Genomic DNA, 20062 nt, shown 5'->3' with positions numbered 1-20062 from the left:
AAGTTTTTTGAAGAATTTAATCAGCTATTGCTAGACAACAGGAGAATGAAGTTTTAAAGTATCCGCATCCCTCGTTAGAAGTTCATCTGTATGTTCCTGCTCCCAAAGACTGTTTTATTTCTATAGGTTTACCAGCCTTTAATGAAATTAGACATGAATTTTTTTGCAACATTTAGTGCCAGCTTCTGTTTCACATCGTTAAGTGTCACAGGGTACAATGACATCCAAGTGCCCACTTCAACAAGCATCTATGTATGTATGCAACTTTAACCCTGCATACCTACTTTTGGAACTCACTGAAATTACACAGCTGCTTAAAGTTGCCTATCTTAAGGACCTTGCCTAAATGGTACACTCCGCAGCCAGCTACTAACCTTAATGCCAGGACCACATTCTCAAGATCACTTCCATCAAAAGAAACTTCTTTCATTGAACACAGAAGTTCTAGTTCTTTCATCTTGCTCTAAAAAAAGTGAAGGAAAGGGATGAACATGTATTGAGAGAGCAGCATGAAGCATGAGCACGCACAGCGGCCACAATGCTTACCTCATTGAAGTGATAATCATAAAAGAACGGGACGTTGTTCTCCAGCTTCCCGTGCATGGCATCATCTACCTCATTCTGCCATTTCTGCTCCAGCTCAGCCACACTCTAATAAAAGAGACAAAAAATAACACTTACTGCAGTTGTTCATCTTAAGGAGTAAAACAGATCTTAAAAGATGAAATCTGAGTTCATTTTGTATTTCTAGGTTTCTAAAATTCTATTAATACACCTTTACTCTCAAAAAAAGCCTTCTGGTTTTTCGTGTATTCTCATTTTTACCTGCAATTGTCTCTCCATGGCATTTAGCTTCTTAAAGGTCTCTCCCATAATTTTGCAAAGTAAATCATATTCTTCAGCATGCTCTTCCTGATACTGGAAATTTATCAGGGACTGAAGTGCATCAACCAAATTCAAGTGTTTAATCACACATGAAACTACCATCTCCTCCATTACTTCTGGCTGAATCACTTCCCTAGGGTTATAGAGAAAGCCAAACTGATTAAGCAAGAATAACGGACAAACTTTGACAATTCATATTTACAATTCACTAGATGCTGCATTCACAAACAAGTATTTACAGAATATTAAACGCATAGCATCATACACGACAGGCATGCCACATCCTTACCATCACTTTTTTAGCTCACTTACTTTGGCACCAAACATTTCAAAAAATAAAAGTCAAGTTAGAAAAATAGAGCAAACCAACAACTACTTACTTTATACTAGGTCTAAATTGAGGCCGAGCACGTCCAGAAATTTCCCTGAGTTTAATCATGATTCCTGGAGGCAGCCTAATCCTAGGCAGATCAAAATAGTGTCCAACAGGAGGCACTAGAACATCAGAGGGATACGTAAATTCTCTGTCTTCATCTATAGTAAGAGGCAATGGAGAAGGACTTGGTGTAAGGGCTGGAGATATTACACCATTAGCTTCCACCTGCCACTGGCACCTGGAAAAATAAATAAAAACAGATGAAAAGTTCTTTTTTTTCCTCCTCCTAACTCTCCCCCCTCATTCAGAAAGACACATTAGTCAACAGCACGTTACAAAGACAGACTACATATTAAGTGTGGCTTGTACCAAGCCTACCCCAATCCTCCTCTATTTACTCTAAAGAAAACCCCTGTTCTAGAGAACATTTCCTTAATTTTAGGCAACACAGAACTGCTGAACAAACTCTGCAGGAAAAATTATCAAAACATCACCTTAAAACACACGACTTCAGCACAACTACAAAAGTCACCTTCTCACAGAAAAAACCCACATGGGAACTCAGATCAATTTTTTTTTTTTACCTTTGTAATAATTTAGATCTTAAGAGCTCTTGACAGGTTTCTTCATCTTTGGTAATTTCTGGTCCATTGTATAATATTCGCAGCATAGAACAAGCTAATACAGAAAGGCCAAGTGCCAGGTCAACTAAGAATGGCAAGCCTCCTGACACATCCTCTGAAGACTCCTGTAGTAGGAATAGTGATAAGTTGCACTAATCAATCAACCATGAAGTCCTTCCCCAATACATTTCAATATAGGAGATTTTCTATTTTTATATATAATCTTTTATATAAAGATACAGATATGGATATCTATCAATCATATGTCTCTTACACAGAGTTATACTGAAAAAATGCTTAACAATTAAAAGCAATTTGTAAGAACAACTCAAGACAAGAAACAAAGGATTTAAACATTATTTTCCTGAACCAAGAAAGAGAAGAAAAGGTAAAGTTATTTTTGGTTCAGTCATTCTTTGGCCTGCAGATCTGTCATCTCACAGGCCTAGTCCTAGCTTCCTGGTGGTAGGATTCAAGTTTCCTTTTGTTTGATCCCAGCGTCCCTCCCTTCTCTTCTTTAAAGGCTGGAATCATTATTCCCCCATTAAATCTCTGATTTCCAGGTCGTTACAAGATACCCATCTCTCCAAAGAAATCCTGATCTACAAGCAGCAAGAGATATTAAAGTGACTTCATCCAAGTCCAGTGCCAAAGACAAGAGACAGATAAGACATATTTGGTAATAACTATCTTCATAAAACCCTAAGCATGCTACAGACCATGCCACAGGCTCTCTCTAGCTAAGGAAGCCAAACGTCTAAAACTTAGGGCCTTTACACTGTAGAAAGATGATTTTTCTTATTGCCAAAATAAGTAAACTATTACTGTTTAAAATTTCAAATGTTAACTTCAAACTCTGAAGTACATTTCTATCTATCTGAAGCGTGTAACAGACAGGAGAGAAAGCGAAGCGGAACCTATCCCGTGGAATCCGTCAGGTTTGAGTACCTGTGCTCGAACAGTGCAAGCAAAGCCCCACATAGCTTTGTCTGGAGTGTTGTGCTCACGACCACTCCGCATTTCAAAGGAGAAGGTGACTGTATCTCCTTCCACCTTAAAATTTTGATGGGTAGGAGGGGGAAAAAAAAAAAAAAAAAAAAAAAGACACATTTAAGAATTGAGGCAAACAATTAGGCTTTTCATAAAAGTGGCTTACTTTATGAATTAATGTTTTTAATGACAGTTATCTAAGTATTATTTTTATCTCCAGTGATATACTCTGATTTAAGATTCTTCCTTTTTTTGTAAGGATATCTTTTAGTGGACAATTTGATTTTAATTTTGCTGCTGGCTAACTACAGTAAAACAAAAAAAAAAAAGAAAAACCACCACCGTAAGTTGCAGAATCAAAAGTAGAATTTATCAGTCTGTGTTACTTGGCCTTGATTTTCATCAAAACGCTTTCATTATCTGTCTGCAAGAAGCCATGCAATAATCAACAGTTCTCTTCCTGAAGGAAGACAGACAAGCTCTTCAAGGAGAAGAATATCAACACATTAATAGAAGAGTTTCCTAAAAGAGCAATATAAAAATCTATATGTCTGAAAAATAAATGAAATTCCATTAATTGTGAACAATGGAGTTTTTGTCTGAAATTGCCTTCCAGTTTATTACTTCTTGGTTTTCTTTGAAATTATTTTATGTATATAAGTCCAGTTTTAGTGTGGGACAACGTAGCAGCACAAACACGTAAGAAAAAAAAATCATACTGCATACAATCTGAGAGAACATACTGCAAAATTCTTGAAATACTGAATTTTCAAGAAGTTTGGGGGATTTTTCTGTCTTAGCTTTACTGCCAAAAGCATCCAATGTAATTTTAAAACCCAAAACACAAATGGTTGGAAAGCTGCTACATTTACTACTTGTTATATTTGCGGGTTACTGTTAAAAAAAGGCAGTCATGCCCACGGACCTTAAGAAAATATGCACAGCCTCAGACTGCGCAAGAATTTTTCCTAGGAAGATATACTTATGAGAACAGTGGTGCCATTAGAGACTCCAGGACTGAAACATACCGATAATGAATTCCAGTAAGACATAACAAAACAAGATAACCTCAAAGAGATGTTATAATCACACATAACATACAGTTGAGTTTAAAGTTATTCCCCAAGGACATAACAGCCCACTTAAGTAATCTCATCATGGATAACTGTAGGCTTAAAAGCCTGGACTTCATTGCTACAAGGTTTAAAATGGACTCGACATGGTTTCCAAAGGGGATTTTTCTATGTGAAATATTGTTGGATTATAATACTGTACCTTTACTAAGTCTTTCGGCCAACCAGTTCCTAAGACACTACGGCTGCCATATCCCAGTGTATTGCCTCCATACTCAGCAACCTTCCTACTGTTTGTGTTAGGACCAGCATAGATCACCAACTTCAAAACATAAAATACACTGTTAGACTGTAAGAGAAAAACAAGAAAATCTAATAATAATAATAATACTTAGCACTTACACCGCGCTTCATATTTTCAAAGCGCTTTATCAACATTAACAAATCCTCACAACAGCACTGTGAGGTGAGTAGGCAAGTATTATTATCCCCATTTTACAGATGGGGAAACTGAGGCAGAGAGGAAATTGAGTGACTTGCCCCTGAGGTCACACAGCAAGTCAGCGGCAGAACTGGGAGCTGAAGTCAGGAGAAATCCTAACTTCCAGGCCTCATGCTGAGCTAACTAGAACACATCGCCTCCCTACTAATAAACAGATTGATCCTGCCCCCATCAAAGTTAGCATTTTGTCAGTGACTTCAGTAGGAACATGACAGGGCCCAAAGCTTTCTGGAGGAGTTTAACCAGTAATGGGTGACATTAATATTGAAGACGCTTATAAATAACTAATGGGAGTCCGTATCACAGGATTTGCTCTATGTTGAGGAATATATGGCAACAATTAGTAAGCAGCACAAGTAGCTCTCTGCTTATACAAAGTAAATAAGTGCTATTAGTTGTGTTCTTGAAATTGAAAAGACTTGTTTATATTAATCCATGTAAACAAGTCATTTATCATCGGGGGAAAAAAAGTAACCTTTCCAGTTCTGCCCAGTTTAAACAAACCATGCTGATTTACAAAGTAGGCAGCTAGATTAAAATTTGAGAAATAAGGAAAACTGAACAACAGCAAAAATAAGAAGGAAGTCAAACTTTGACAATCTGAGCCATCATGAAATGAACTAAAAAAAAATTGATGAGTTGGTATGAATACCTGAGGGAGAAAAGAAAACAAAACAAACCTCCCCCCGCCCTCAAACCCCACACCTCTGGTGCCTACTACACTTCTATTTCATAACTACCACTACTTCTGACATCTTTTGAGGAAACTTCCTAGTTACAGAGCCTAACTCTTAACAAGTGATCCTCATAACTGATAGGTTTTAAACATTGAAACAATCACTGGATATTATGTTCTGAAACGATACACAAGAAGAATTAATCATATACTCTTTTTGGATTGTTTCTTCAAAAAAAATAGAAATTAAACATGAATCATTTATCTTCATCTTCCTGCCTTTTCATGTCAACGACTCTTTGTACATTTTCTATCATTTAGCTAAGTCTAACCTTAAGATGAAACTCAAGAATTCTTTCGAAAAGTTATTCACACTTGTGCCACACAAGAAATAACCTCTCTGCATCCCTGTACTGTACACCCTTGAAGTAAGTAGACTGTGACATTACAGTGTGCGCTAATAAACTCCTATCAGTAAAAACCTCCTGTGTTATCCTGACCACTGGAAATCAGGTGCCATGAAAGACAAGGGGCAGAAAAGATGAAAATGGGAAGTGCTGCTGATGGAAATATATACAAAAGAAACAATTTCTGAATTGGCCCTTGCTTACCTTATCATAATCATATTGTGAAGAACATCTGTTGTCAAATCTAAGATATAAACAGCGGGCTCCTGGAATATGTACAGTTTCTTTAAATTTATAGTTATCCCTGACGGGATGAACTGTTTCTACAGTCTTCCCAGCAGCCCAGGGAGCAGGGATCTTCAAACCCGTAAGAAAACCTGGTTCTTCTTTCTCTTCCAGCATTCTGAAATTAGAGTGAAAAATTAGTCCTAAAATTCAAAACACAGATTTCTATTATATATTCAGACATCAAACTATAAAGTACCTAAAATCACCTCTCAGTATTGATACATAGCAACACAAAGTATTGACTCCTCATTTTAAGCATAACTGTATTGAGGGAACACGCAGAACAAATAGCATGAATACAGAGTTCATGGCATAGAAATAACTACGCCAATCTCTAACCTGTAAAATCTGAACTTTTCCCTATGCTTTCCAATTTCCCAATTATGGTAAACAAGCTAAGTAGCACCATAAAAAAAAAAAAGTAAATGGTACTATATACGGATCCTAACATACAACTGGTAGCATAAAAAAAACTTCCCTCCTGGGATAGCACCCAAAACTGATTATACTGTCATAAAACTATATGACTAATATTTCACTGAAGCTTATAATTTGGAGAAGGATTGAAAATAAATTCTTCAGAGTTTTCACATAGTATATTATACATTATCACAAGCTGCTTAATAGTACAAATTCTGCAACACTGCAAATAGCTATGATAAGCATTTTTTATTTAATTTAGCTGCATGTTTCTGCTTCTAAGCAGAAGCTGTATAACTCTGAGCTGAGACACAGGATTTAAATGCAGGACTTAAAATCATTATATTTCTCTATGTAAATGAAACCATTTAGTATCTTTCCAATGGTTTTAATACTGTATCTCATGCTGCCAGAGCAATTTACATTTTCTCATGATGGTCGTCCTTAGCCTAATTTATTGTAAGAGGGACATTTAGAATTAATTCCTAATGCTCGAGGTGAGGGAAAAACCAAAACAAAGCATACCCTGTGCAAACAACCTGAAGATATTAATCATTTAATTCTATATGCAAAAAAATTTTAGAACTAATTGCCTTTTGTAAAGGTTTATATATCTCTAAGACAGCCTTACAAACTATTACAGCTTTGCCCTTAATAAAAAACCCAAGATTGCCGCTTTAAGATTTATCCCACAGCAATGGTCAAATGAGCACTACAGCTAAGATATTTTATCCTATGAAAAGACCCAAATGTAAAGAAAATCACCTCTCATCAGGTAACAGCTTCCCTTTCTGTTCTGATGCACCACTGGGGGAACTGTTCAGTTCTGAGAAAACTGGAGACTGAGTTTTAAGCAGCAGTGCAGTCTGTGGCACAAAACATACAGTGTTAGAAACATGCAAACAGTAAATCATTTTAAGATCTCGTTATTGAAATATATGAACAATCGCACTGTTGTTATTGACAATAAATCATTACTTAGTAGCTGTTGTACCAAGTCAAATTTAATATTCAGCATTATCAGCTTTTGTAGCTGCTAAGCAATTCTTGAACTATAATCTGTGGATCACTTACTGAAGAAAATTGACCAAGATCTGCAGCATTTTAGAACACGCATGCCACATCTTTTTTTGCCTTTGTAGACAACTGCTGGCACAAAGACCATACCTGACTTGTGTAAAGAACCAGCTGCACCAGCTGAGGCATCAAGGCATCAGCCATAGTTAGAGTTTGCAAATTTGGATGCATCAGAGATGTCAGTAGGACGGGAAGCAGATGACCAAGCATAGTAGCCTTTGTAATTTGCTCCAGGCCTTTTAATCTGTAAGGAGAGTCAAGGTTTGTATAGTAACAACTATTTTCATAGAGTATCACTACTATTTTTAGTCATCTGTTTAATCTTGTATCAGACCGCGTAAGTAGGCAATTCAAAATTCAGCAGAGAATATTTGCATTATATTTTAAAAAAACAACCAAAAACTCAATGTCTTGAAAACATTACAAATTCTCCAAATTTCGTCCTACTCTTTGCTGTCAATTCTTACTAAACAATGATAGATCAGAAGACAGTAAATCAAGAGTTTAATAACTACTTATAAAATTTTAAGCTCCCATGGGCATGAGATGAAAGTCCACATCAAACACAAATGTATTTGTTCAGTATGTACATCAGGCTGCTAGCACACGTAGCTCAAAGCACTTTAAAAGAATCTGTATCTATAAAAACGTATTTGAGCATGAAACCCATCTGAAAACATCTCAAAGGAATTGTGTATTGTCAATAAACAAAACTAATTCTTGCAGGCACAGAAAAGCATAGAAACCTAAACCTGAAACACAAGTGGGAGAGGGAGGTGTTTGTTTAACTAGAGAAAAGGTTCACACCTTTTGTTTACGTCCCATTCCCAACATATATTTTTAAGTGGAAGGGAGACAGGGAAGGGCAAGGTGATGCTATCTGATGAAACATGCAGAATATCATAACAACATCCAAGACTTGTCACGGGTAAAATATCTAGTCCAGCTACTAGAGATGCAAGTCAGGAATTTAAAAGTTTAAAAATCGCCCTAGCTTATAGAAATATTCCCAGCTGACTAACTACAGTTTGTTTCCAGTTACTCCGCTCATAAATACCACTGTCACTAAAACCTTAGCAATTTGAAGAGTAGTGCTGACATGGAGAGTCAGATTCTAAATTCTTCAAAAGATAAGTGCTAAGCAAATGCTATAGTAAGAACCAGTTCCTATACATTCAAAGCTCAAGTATGAAGTTATAACATAAAGAACAAGTAATGCTAACTGTGCTTGTACAGTAAGCCACAAAAAGCAACCATTTACTGTTTTCAAGTTAACAGACTCATACTTGTCTTACCTTTGCTCTCTATCAGAGATGTCACTGTTTATTAGTGCTGTAGTGACTTGTTGCAGCATTTCTAAGACTTCATCACATCCTGTCAGAATTTGCGTAGCAAGAGACAAAATGCTGGTCTTTAGCTCCTAGGTACAAAAAGAATTATAGGATACTTAAATTCTTAGAGAATACAAAAAAACCAACAACAGAACAAAACGATGGATTTCCAAATTAAAATAATGATAATGTGACCTGGCAGGCCTGCAGCAGTAGATTCATCCAAGACTTAAATTTGATTAATGCTAAGCCTCAAAGTGCTGGGAGAAACTAGGTGCATATTTTACAGGATGCACATCCAGTTTCTAGAGGGAAGGAATCCCCAAGTCCAGCACAGGAGAGAGAGCTGTTAGCCAGCCAAGGTACAGCATTGGTGACAGAATGTCCTAGCAGGTATGAGGATCACTGTAGAGAGAGAAACTGAACAATGAAAACATGGGTGAATAGTGAGACAAGAAAAGTACTGCAATATTTAGCATTTACTCAACAAGCCTGAACAAATAACTTTCAGCTGCAGCAGATTACAAGCACACAAAGTCTCAAAGAGTAGCAGACAAACCCAGCTTAACAAACATTACCAGAAGTTCAGAAGTCAATACCATTATAGAGGAATTGTTGCTGTAACAAAAATTACTGTGACAAGACAGCCTGCATGCTAGGACAAGCCTGGCTTCTATGAGTTCATTCAAGACTATTCCAGCAGTAATACAAAGTGACACCATTTTAATAAACCTTATACCAACAAAACAACCACTGTCCGCAAACCTTGTCCTCTAACAGTTTCCTTGCCACAAACATTATTCACGCTATTTCAGACAACAGATGCAGGTGGTTCTACATAAGCTTTAGAAGTTAAAACTGCAAAAAAGCAGGAGCCAGGTAAGGCAAACGAGAAAACCTCTTCCTATTTAAATTTGAAAAATATTTTTTCAAAGACCACCGAAGTGATTTGGACAAGAGAAACTGGGGGGGTGGCAACATGTCCAGAAAGGACTCCTGGCAGATACATTTTCTTACTAGCACATATTAATTGAAATACATTTTAAATGTCACTATATGGATGTTTAGGAAGGGAACTGTCTGCTCTCACTGACAATACAGAACCCAAGCTGGTTCTTGGGTTGAACCCAACTCGACACACAACAACTGCAGACTTTAGCTGGAGAACAGGGGGAAAGAAAAAAAACCCAAAACTGTCTACGGTAATTTAACTATATCAAGAGGAAAAGAATCAACAAAACAGTGTAAGTAGAATGCATTGCAGAAACAAGAGGTGTCACAGGAACACTGACTGTAGAGAGCCATACTAGAATAAAACTTGGTGTTTACCTGTACCTTCAATGTCTCTCCCTGCAAGGAGCTGTCACTGTCATCATTTTCATCAGGTTTAATCAAAATAGTGTTACTGAGGAGGTGGTTCTGTACAGCCATCAGATACCGCAAACACGAAGATGCAGCCTTTAACATAAATAAGTACACTTTACATGATCTAAACCCTTTAATCAACCTTGACTCAGGCAATCCTTATACTTTGAAATATAAAAGAGGAAAAAAGTTGGGGGAGAAGACAAGCGAAAGCAAAAAATAATTTCTCTTGAACAGAAATTCTTTTTGCTGATTTAACGCAAGCTTGTTAATACATATTTAAGAGAAGAAACTGGTTGCAAAATACTGAATTTTGTGAAATAACTTGCAAAACATATTAAGAAGCAGTACGGTTTTATTCAAGTAGGCAACATTATAGTAATAATCCAGTCCTGTAACATTAATTAATTCTTGAAAGATAATGCCACCATAGAGCTAAATTTAATTCACATTCCTGAAGGTGATGTTCCATGCTACTACTCTCTTCCCACCTCCTGCAGGCCGTGACTTCCTGTCCCCTCCCCAGTGTTTGCACGCAAGCACGCCCGCCTTTGCCATCAGCCGGACCAGGGAGCTGATCCTGCTGAACACATCTACAGATACTTTTACCATTAAATAAGGTTAACTTTCACTCATTTTTGTCTGTGAATCATTATACACAACTGTAGGAAAAGCTTATTTTGTTTTGTGTTTTGTTTTTTTTTTTTAAATTGTTGTAATGCTTTGAAGATTGAGATACACAAACTTCCTTTAAATTGAAACAGCTACCAGAGCAACTGGGAAATATATTCATATATAAACCTGTTCTAGCATTACTATATGATTTGCTTTGCTATGAGAAATTGTTTCTTCCTTTCCTGCACAGCATAAACAAAAGACATTCTTTTCCTGTATTTGTTAAGACACACAGCTATAAAAGTTCCACCTCTATATACACTCAGTAAAGATGATGGATTTAAGGGGGAAAAGGAAGCCCGAGGCAAATTTACTTTTATCAAAATACATTTTACTTACAGGCACAGTTGAAAGAAGCCTTTGAAAATCATCTTTAGATACAGTTTGGCACTTGGTGATTAAGACACAAGATTCTCGGACAACAATCTTGAGAATGTAGTGCAACAGCTCATCATTTAGTCTTCAAAAAATGCAGGAGAGATTAAAAATGTTAATAGTCCAATTATTGTGTACTTTGTATAGCTCACCTCAAAAGTCTCTGCAAGCTGTATCACAAATTATGTGAATCCAAAACAAACTTTAGAGATTCAGACACAAAGAAAACCAAGCCTGAAATGTTTAACAACAATCAATGCAACGGATTACCAGTTATTTCTTGCACTGCGCTAATATAAATCTATGATTTGTAATGACTCCTAAAAAAAAAAAAAATAGACTCCTCCCAACTTGAATGGGTACTTGAGATTGACAGTTTTACTGCTGAAAAGTCACCTAAGACAGTGATATGGAGAGCAACATCACAATATCATACTTATGAATTATCATCCACATTCACCATATATATGGTAAGTAGCAGGGAATCCAAACTTAAGTTTGCATACAAAAGTCTCCAAAAAGTTTCCCCTAAAACGTCAAACCTCTCTTTCCCTCGTCCTAATGAAATCCTACCCACCACAGACGCAAAGATAGTATTTCAGGTCACACTGCTAGTAAGATAACAAGCAATTTCAGCAGAATTTTATGCAAGTTTCCCTAAAGCAAGTAACAGAAACATACATTATAAATGGGGGGGGAAGGGGAGCATATTGCTGCATTTTACCTATAATGATCATCATCTTCACTTCCAAATCTGTTGTTCTGAAGCTGTTCAGCTAAATTAGTCAGGATAACGTCACGAAGTTGAGAGAGACCACTGTTTCTCTCTCCTAAAATGGAATGCAAAAACTTTTGCAAAACAGCATTTTACAATATTAATTTATTTTTATTTCCTCAGATATCTTGCTTAATATATGCTACTTTTCAGAAATTACTGTATTTACAGTGTAACCCGATTCCCTGTTGATATTACAGACTGTTAAATCTTACTCTGCACATAGCACTGTTTTAAATTCCAAAGACTTTGACGCATGAACGCGTTCCTATGAAGTAACAAATTACTGTGCATCAGCTGCTTCCAAGTCCAGACTCCCATTCCATGGTAAATGCGAGCAGATTATTACCCTTTCTCTGAGGACTAAAGTTACCTCTGGTTACTGTGTAATTGCCGTGGGTAACACTAACTGCTAACCAGGTGTTCTAAAACACAACCTGGACAAGAAACATTATTAATACTGACAAAAGAGAACTTTAATCCTTTTCAATTTCAAGCAGTTGCCTGATTGCGACAAATTTTCCTTTTCTACAGCTAACATACGCTTGACCATGTAGCTATTTGGAAGGCAGCTTCAGAATACGAAGCATTCTGTAATTTCCTAGAATAGGGTGGGTTTAAAGCAGACTAGTGCCCAATATTCTGAACTGTTCTCCCTCCAGAGCTTGAGAAGTATTTTCACTTGCTGTTTTCAATTAGAAGAAACACTCTCACGTGTCAATGAGACAGTCTCACCTTCAGTTAAGACCAATTTCAATAAATTATTGATTTCTGCTTCTCCAGGATACAGGATATTTAATCCAGAGCTAAAGAAAAAATAAAACCATGTATTATTTAGTGTATTTAAAAGCGAACAAAATAATTTCAATGAACATGTGAAAAACGTCACAGAATCTCAGCTTAGTATCTGATGTAACATTTAGAATTACTACGCAATAGCTTCTTCCAACTTAGAAAGGCATCCTCCATATTTTAACATTGGTATTAGTCATAAAATATGCAGCTGTTTTCTCCAGATATCTCTTGTAATCAACTATATTTTATTGTTTAGGTCCCAAAGCTTCTTCAAGAGCTATTTGCTTTCCTCTGAGAAACTCCACATTAATCACTTGTGTCTATGACAGCACAATCATTTTTTCAAGAAACAGACAGATGTCAGAACAAATGGATGAAGGCTTAGAGAACGACTCCAACAACTCTGGTGACGGGGTAAGAGCTGTGGCTTATCTGTGATAAGAACAATGGAAAATGCAAGAGACAGTAATCAAGAAGTCACTACTGTTACAGTTTTATTAAATACTGGCTCATTATAGAAGTCTTGGTTTAAGCTAAGCAGAAGATTCTAGAACTAGCATTTTGGAAACAACACAGCTACGTATGAATACTCCTTGTGGAGATATTTTTCCCCTGTAACTTGTGATGAACTTTGTGCTTTCTACATGAATTACCACATCAAGATAGAAGATCACAATAACTTAAAAGGAGTACTTCGTGACTGTCTGAAGTGTTGAAACTATTACGCAGACTTTTTCTTCTTTTCTTTTTAAATAACACTCCCATAGAAAAGAAAATTGCTATGTTTGTCAGATTCATACTGAGAGCAGAGATTATTGCTACTTCCCTCCCTCTGGCTCATGCTGACCAACTTGTGATACAAACATCAGGAAAAGTTATCATACGTTGCAAGCTCAGTTTGAGGCTTCCATTGATATCAGAATCTCCCAATGAGAAAACAAGAGGAAGGAGATATTACCTAATCCCCACCTCTGATTTTTTTACAAGTCATTGGAGGATATAGTGTTAAACACAGGAAAAATGCAGCAGCTGCCCATACAGCTGACAGGATACACTTTTCCCTATCAAAAAGGAAGGCCCTGAAAATGCTACATAATCATACTAAAGATACACTATTCTTCTTCACTCACTTACAAAGCTGCATAAAGCCACTGAAATTTGGAATGTCGTGATTCACACACACAAAAAAAAATGCAGGTTGATCTTCAGAAGATTTTGTTCTCAACCTTTGGAGCACTTCCCACTTGAAAGCAGATTAAATTTGTACTTAGGACCTTTGAGACAGCATTCCTTGTCCTTGAGATTTACATTATCTCGTTTTCGTGATACACAATCACACTTTTTGCTTGCTTCCCTGTACTTAGTCATTCTGCTATTTTGACAAGCTGGAGAAAGAAAATTACACGGCATCAGGTTCAAGAGATGCAGTAGCTAATATGACGTGGAGCTAAAGCAACCATCCTGGTTAAGCGTTTGATGACCTGGTGTACCAGCCCAGAGACATAATGCCCACCCTTCCACCAGAATAGACTCCTGTTTTCTAAACATAAACCTACTTTCTCAAGACAGTCTTACTACCCTGCCTGTTTTTTTTTTTTTCCTGAGCCTTCAATCTTATAGCATTCCTCAAGTATTATTCATTCTGCTTCCCCTTGCATTCTTTTTTTTTAGGAGAATTTCAGTGTTGTCACTTGAAACACCGGTATAACAGCTGACAATGTTCGCTTTGCCTATTCCAGAACACCAATAAGCTATATACGCTAAATACGGACGTCATTCTAGCCATCACTGGAATGCAGAAAACTTTGCTTGAATTTAGCAGCTATATTATAATAAACATTAAAAAAAACCCTAAAGCAAGCCAATAAAAAGCAACAAATGAAAAGTATGGAAAGTAATTACTGTCTCTTATTTCACCATCATCATGACAAACACATTGTATTTCCCTTCTTCCACAGATACAAATCGTAATAATTTTATCATACTATGTTAACCTAAATTTTATCATATTAATTTAAAATTAAACTGCTGAATACAATTTGAATATTCATCTGTTACAACATTTTCAAATAACCTCAATTCTAGGTTAAGTTTAATTTGACAAAACAAATATTTACCTAATAGCTAGACAAACCTCCTTCTGAATCTCAGAGCAAATCTGATCCCTTGGTGCCATCAGTAACTGCCAAAGTAATAGGCCAGACCTTCTAACAATATCTCTGTTTCTTTCGGTTTGTGGGCTGAAGAAAAATTTAAAAACCACCTAAGAAAAATTAAACACAACAATATTAAAACCTTAAACATTGTTCACATTAACTTTTTTCTGCAGTCAGTTTCTCAAACTATTTGTCTAGGTCACTAGAAATCTCAAGAGTCAGAAACTGACTCTGGACAAAAAAAAAGAAAAAGAAAAAAAAAGAAAGAAATAAGGAAGTAACCTCTCTGGATTTTATTTTCATCTGTAAAAGTGACAATTACACTTGCATTTAAGTTAGGACTCTTAAATGGGTGTATAAGATACTGCAAAGCCACTGCTAAGTTTATCTCCATTAAATTGAATGCAATGGAGGAAAAAAAAACCCTAATAAAATCAAGTGGTTGCCTCTACTCTAAAACAACTTTTTTTTTTTTTAGTGTTTATTGTGAAGTACATTTAAGACGCCCTTGTACCTGAAAGACGACAAGGATGCAGCGTATTATACAAGTATCTCCATTCACCATAGCTTTTTCCATAATGTCACAAATACTGCTGAGGTGATGCGCTTCAATTGGATGTTGCTTGCCCAAAAAATTTGTTATGGGAAGATTGTTGCTGGCTGCAAGCAGGTTGAGTTGGTGGATACACATGGCACCAACATGGTGCAGTAACTGGTTAATAACCTCATTTGTGGTTGTTGCATCCCCTAGAAGAAGAAAAGCAGTTCAAATGCCGTTTACAAACACAGACTATAGCATTAGCATTTGCTTCTAAAATGCAATATATCATTGTCATCATCTCTAACGTCAGGACACCCGCCCACATGATAAACAAAAGAATTGCCCACATCACTTTTTTAACATGCTAAAGGTAGCAAGAGTCTGGAAACTTCCAAACACGTGTCCCTTTTTACTTTTTCCTTTCTTAAAGCAAAGATAAATCATGACCAATATTTATAAACAACTTTTCAAGAATGAACTCAACTTTTAATAGAAAGTTTCAGAAGGTAGTTTCTGTATATTTATTCTATGATAATCGTACATTTCACTTCCACTTCGTACAAAACACTGACTTGTAGGTTTAGCTCACCTTTGGGCTCTGTAATGACATGACTCACTCCCAGTCTCTGACAGACGCAATGGAATGCCTGGTTCCCGGGATTACACCACTGATCAATATAATCATTAGAGCATGTCCATATCATGTTATTCATAGTATCATAACAGGCACCTAAGAAAAGGAAAATATTTTGCACATCAAATTTTATGTTTCTTAGTTGAATGTTTGTTAGAAAACCAGACTGAAGTATTTTTATAGCAGATATAAATCCAAATTATTTGCTTTAGAAGTTCTGTCATCTGACAGCAATTTAATAACAATGCATTGGAATGAAAAACATTAAAAGGAGATTTCTTAACAAAGGACTGAAGCGAATGCACATCTCTCTTGATGTTCCAAGTAAATGTACAACAGCATCCTTTTCAGGTAAATACTCCACATTGCTCATTATTTATAAGGATAAGTACATAGCATATATTATTCCTCCACAAACTTACCACACACTGCCACAGTGCATAAACTAAAAATAGTTGAGCCTAGCATCAGATACAGTAACTTCTAGAAAAAGTATAAGGGAAAAAAGTTTCAAATTTTACTACAGCTATTGACAATTAAGCACCTTAGAACCTGTTTTATGGGCCTTGTGGTTAATACATAATAGCTTTAATAAAACTGACGGTTTGCATGGTGCAACTGTTAAAAAAATTTTAAGCTTAGAGAATCATCTCCTAAAAAGCGTAAAGCCTACAAACACAAGCAGGTCCAAAACAGTAAAAGGAAAGGGTTGAGAGGATTATGGACACGACTGTTCTATGACAGACGCATTTACCATATTTTAAAAGTTCAAAAATAACATTTGTCTACATGTTTCAAATGAGGTAAATCTACAGTAACAGTAGCTAACGAGCTAACATACAATTATACATATCCATGCATCCTAGCATTTAGAATATTATTTAAAACTATTTATCTCAAACATTTTTAAGAAACACATTCTTTCTTCGGTAACATAAAACACTGCTTATTAAAATGCTAGCAATGATATGCAGTGTTTAAGTAGCATGGACCGTGTTTGAAAGATTATTTTATTATATTAAGCAGGTTTTAAAAAAAAAAAAAAAAGCCCTGAAGAAAACATGATGTTTCAATCATAAAGTGATAGGGAAATCAGAAATATCAGGAACATCTTTTCAGCTAAGATGCATTTATGTATTTTCAAATATAGAGATAAGATACTCTAAACTTTATAGCACCTTCTAACATAAGCAGGGTATAAAAAAAAAAAAATCAGACTTCTTTCAAGATTCTTTTCTGCCACAGAAAACACTTTTCTTGAGCTTGTGTGCAGCTGAAACTGTAAAAGCAAGATACTGGAAATTCCTTCAGGGAATTCCAAACTTTCAACAATGTTAAATTTACAAAATTTCACCACAGACATGAAATCTCACCAACTGCAGAGTTGCTTACTGCAAATTAAAATCCAGATAGATTATTCCCAGAGTATTCCCAGAAGAAGAGATCTACTTCTTACCAAGTCCTGGAACTAGAGCACCACGTCCAAGTGAACTTCCTGCAGCATCAATGAGATCTGCTCGGCTTGTGAACTGCCCATCCGAAATATTGAACACCAAGCTTGAAGCAAGAACTACATAGAAAAAAGTCTCCAATAAATTTCTGAGAAGTTTATTGAATTTCAGAAAACCAGGGACTTAAAATCTGCCACAAATGTATCCGACTTACTTTTTAAAGATGACAAAGCACTTGTTCCTCCAAAGAGCGAACGTGTTGCAGAACTGCCTGATCCACCTGGGGGTGGGACCAACATCACCAAGTATGTTCCACATGTGTATATTGGAGTCTTCCTTAACATTTTCAGTGGCAGCCCACAGCTAGTGTTTGCAGCTGAAATATTAAACAGAAAAACATGACACAAACATGTATTTCTTCATAACATTAAAAACCTCATAATAAAAGGCAGCAAACAAGGCAGATTTCTGTTTAGGGCTTCATATAAATCAATATGGAAATTCATTTAAGCTACATTTTGCAGCATTTAGAAATTGCTCTAAGTAGGTGTTTATAGGGGTGGCCTCATAACCCCGCACATTCAGCATCAATCCCCATAAGGATACAGTTTCATAGGTTATTTAACTACAGAGAACAACCTTAAGAAAAAAAAAACAAACGATGGCAATCTCTAATTTCCAAACCAGGAAAATTTGGAGCTTAAAATTTAAGTATAAACAAAACTGTTTTAAGAATTGCATGGTGATAAACACATTGAAAGCAGTATCTTAGAACCAAATAATCTTCTAACATAGATCATTTGAGATTCACTACGCATTTACTATTTTAAGTTCTCCTGCTCCACATGAAACGTATACAGTCATAATGATTTAGCTCCTGCCACTGCTGATCAACACTTTTCTGAGCACTGACTAAAGAATTAGCCAAGAATAACCACTTACTCTTCTTCTTCTGTAGCACTCTAGTCGTTAACTGACAAAACACAGCCTTTAAAATAGCTCTTCAAGCTAACTGTTTGCCAATTTCCCTGTAAGCATATCTATTTCCTGTATAATTTATTTTTATGGAAATACCTTTAATTGTTTAAAATTGAAGAAAAAACCCTCATGTACGTATGAAGGAAGAAGAGAAGTAATTCAGGATAAACTGAATAAGATCTTATCTTAAGACCAATCTTACAAAGCTCCAGATCATTCTGAAAGCCATTCAGGATTCCCTAATTAACGGGTAGTTTCAGCAAGCCCATAAAAGAATATCCAAACATTTTGCAAATTACCTCAAAAAACCAAAAATTACCTCCAATTTATAGTATTCAACTTGCTTGTGAAACAAGAGTTTCGTTTTCTAAACTGCAGTCTATTTTTGCACAACAATTAGAAGCCCAGTTGAACTGCCAGTACAGAAATGCAATTATCAGTTTGATCAAATCTTGCATAAACCAGTCCTATAATTGAACACATGGGGAAAAAAGGGTGCTAACAAGTACTCTTCGTGTTTTTCATTCTTAAACTTTTCTCACAATCAATGCCTAATTTATCAAAGGAACTTGTGATTCAAACATTAAGCAAATACTGCATCTATATTTCAAACATTTATTTTGGGGAAAAAAAATGCACACTTTTTTTTTTTTTTACATGTCCTAAGAGGTCAGTAATTACTAGAACCGATACTATATGTGTTAAGAAACAAACCATGAAAAATTACTGAGAGTCAGTAAAACCTCTTCTGACCTGCTTGGTCCTCCTTCAGTGTATTGGAGATTGTAGAGCCAGTGAGAGCAGCCAACGTCGCTGACGGGGAGGCTCTATACCTAGACAGCCTACTCAGAAGCATCTCATTTATACTCTTTGCAGATTCGCCCTCTTTTCTCATTAATATAATTCGTTCCTGTAGAGGATTTGCTATACATACACCATTTTCTACCTATTAAAATGGAGAAGAAAAATACTTTTAGATATTGAAATCCATAGGAGACCGGTTGCCTTAACTGAACAGTAAAATTGAACAGTACAGTCTATCAGGTAGGGATACAAACTTAAACTCTGCTGTCAGGATTTCTTGCAAAAAAAAGCATTACAAAAGCCAGACAGACGAGTACTTGTTTTGTTTGCAACTTTGTGGTTCAATAGAAGATATTCTATTTGGTCTGTCCTTAAAGACAGAACTGCTTGTCGTAATCTTAACTGTACTTATGGAACTCTACTTAAAAATATTTAACCCTCCTGTATTTTCTTAGCGATGTTTCACTGGCAAGTTTTGTAAAAAGAGGCCTTTAAATAATTTGCCAGCCAAAAAGTGTAAGCGATGATTTTCTTAGACCATAATCTTCAGGGGATGTTTTACTAAAGAATGCATCTCTTAATGAAGATAAGATCTGATTTGCAGCATTAGCTATTTTCCATAAGTTGTACCACCACAGCCTACCAATTCTAGCTCCATCTTTCCACTAAGTGCAGCTGTTGTACAGCAACTGCTGAGCAGATATACAGACATTGCACTCAAAGTACTCCATCACAGCTAAATCCTCGTACAATTTCAATTATCAATACTGGAGGGTTATGAATTGCTGTAAGCTCTGCTGTATAAGTGAATCAGTTTTTAGACCGGAGATGCTTCATTGTCAAATTAAGATATACACACACGTAT

The 20062-nt window shown here is 36.1% G+C and overlaps 1 protein-coding gene across 10 annotated transcripts in view; it reads right to left on the bottom strand.

Moving 5' to 3' along the window:
- The window catches only part of HECTD4 (HECT domain E3 ubiquitin protein ligase 4), a 77735-nt gene that overhangs the window by 37033 nt on the left and 20640 nt on the right, over positions 1–20062 (bottom strand). For 5 of the 10 annotated variants that reach the window (XR_015704121.1, XM_087754779.1, XM_087754769.1 and 2 more), the window contains 21 exons: positions 19147–19339; positions 17630–17791; positions 17421–17534; positions 15920–16060; positions 15304–15536; positions 14751–14896; positions 12574–12644; positions 11788–11893; positions 11028–11148; positions 9978–10106; positions 8613–8737; positions 7408–7561; positions 7006–7106; positions 5737–5935; positions 4150–4296; positions 2833–2937; positions 1846–2009; positions 1266–1499; positions 826–1018; positions 547–651; positions 375–463 (listed from right to left, as the gene is read on the bottom strand). Coding sequence is in view for 9 of the 10 variants with exons in the window: in XM_087754779.1 (XP_087610905.1) it covers positions 375–463; positions 547–651; positions 826–1018; positions 1266–1499; positions 1846–2009; positions 2833–2937; positions 4150–4296; positions 5737–5935; positions 7006–7106; positions 7408–7561; positions 8613–8737; positions 9978–10106; positions 11028–11148; positions 11788–11893; positions 12574–12644; positions 14751–14896; positions 15304–15536; positions 15920–16060; positions 17421–17534; positions 17630–17791; positions 19147–19339 (3032 nt within the window). In the remaining variant the exon portion in view is untranslated. Of the gene's footprint in view, positions 1–374; positions 464–546; positions 652–825; positions 1019–1265; positions 1500–1845; positions 2010–2832; positions 2938–4149; positions 4297–5736; positions 5936–7005; positions 7107–7407; positions 7562–8612; positions 8738–9977; positions 10107–11027; positions 11149–11787; positions 11894–12573; positions 12645–14750; positions 14897–15303; positions 15537–15919; positions 16061–17420; positions 17535–17629; positions 17792–18712; positions 18790–19146; positions 19340–20062 lie in introns of those variants that run through there. The other 5 variants (XM_087754771.1, XM_087754774.1, XM_087754770.1 and 2 more) reach the window with 4 other exon arrangements.

The sequence above is a fragment of the Nipponia nippon genome, unplaced genomic scaffold (genome assembly GCF_047370975.1).
Source record: "Nipponia nippon isolate SJK-2023a ecotype South Korea unplaced genomic scaffold, ASM4737097v1 scaffold_18, whole genome shotgun sequence".
Classification (NCBI taxonomy): Eukaryota; Metazoa; Chordata; class Aves; order Pelecaniformes; family Threskiornithidae; genus Nipponia; species Nipponia nippon.
The sequence above is the reverse complement of the archived record's forward strand: the minus strand, read 5'-3'. Positions and strand labels throughout refer to the sequence as shown.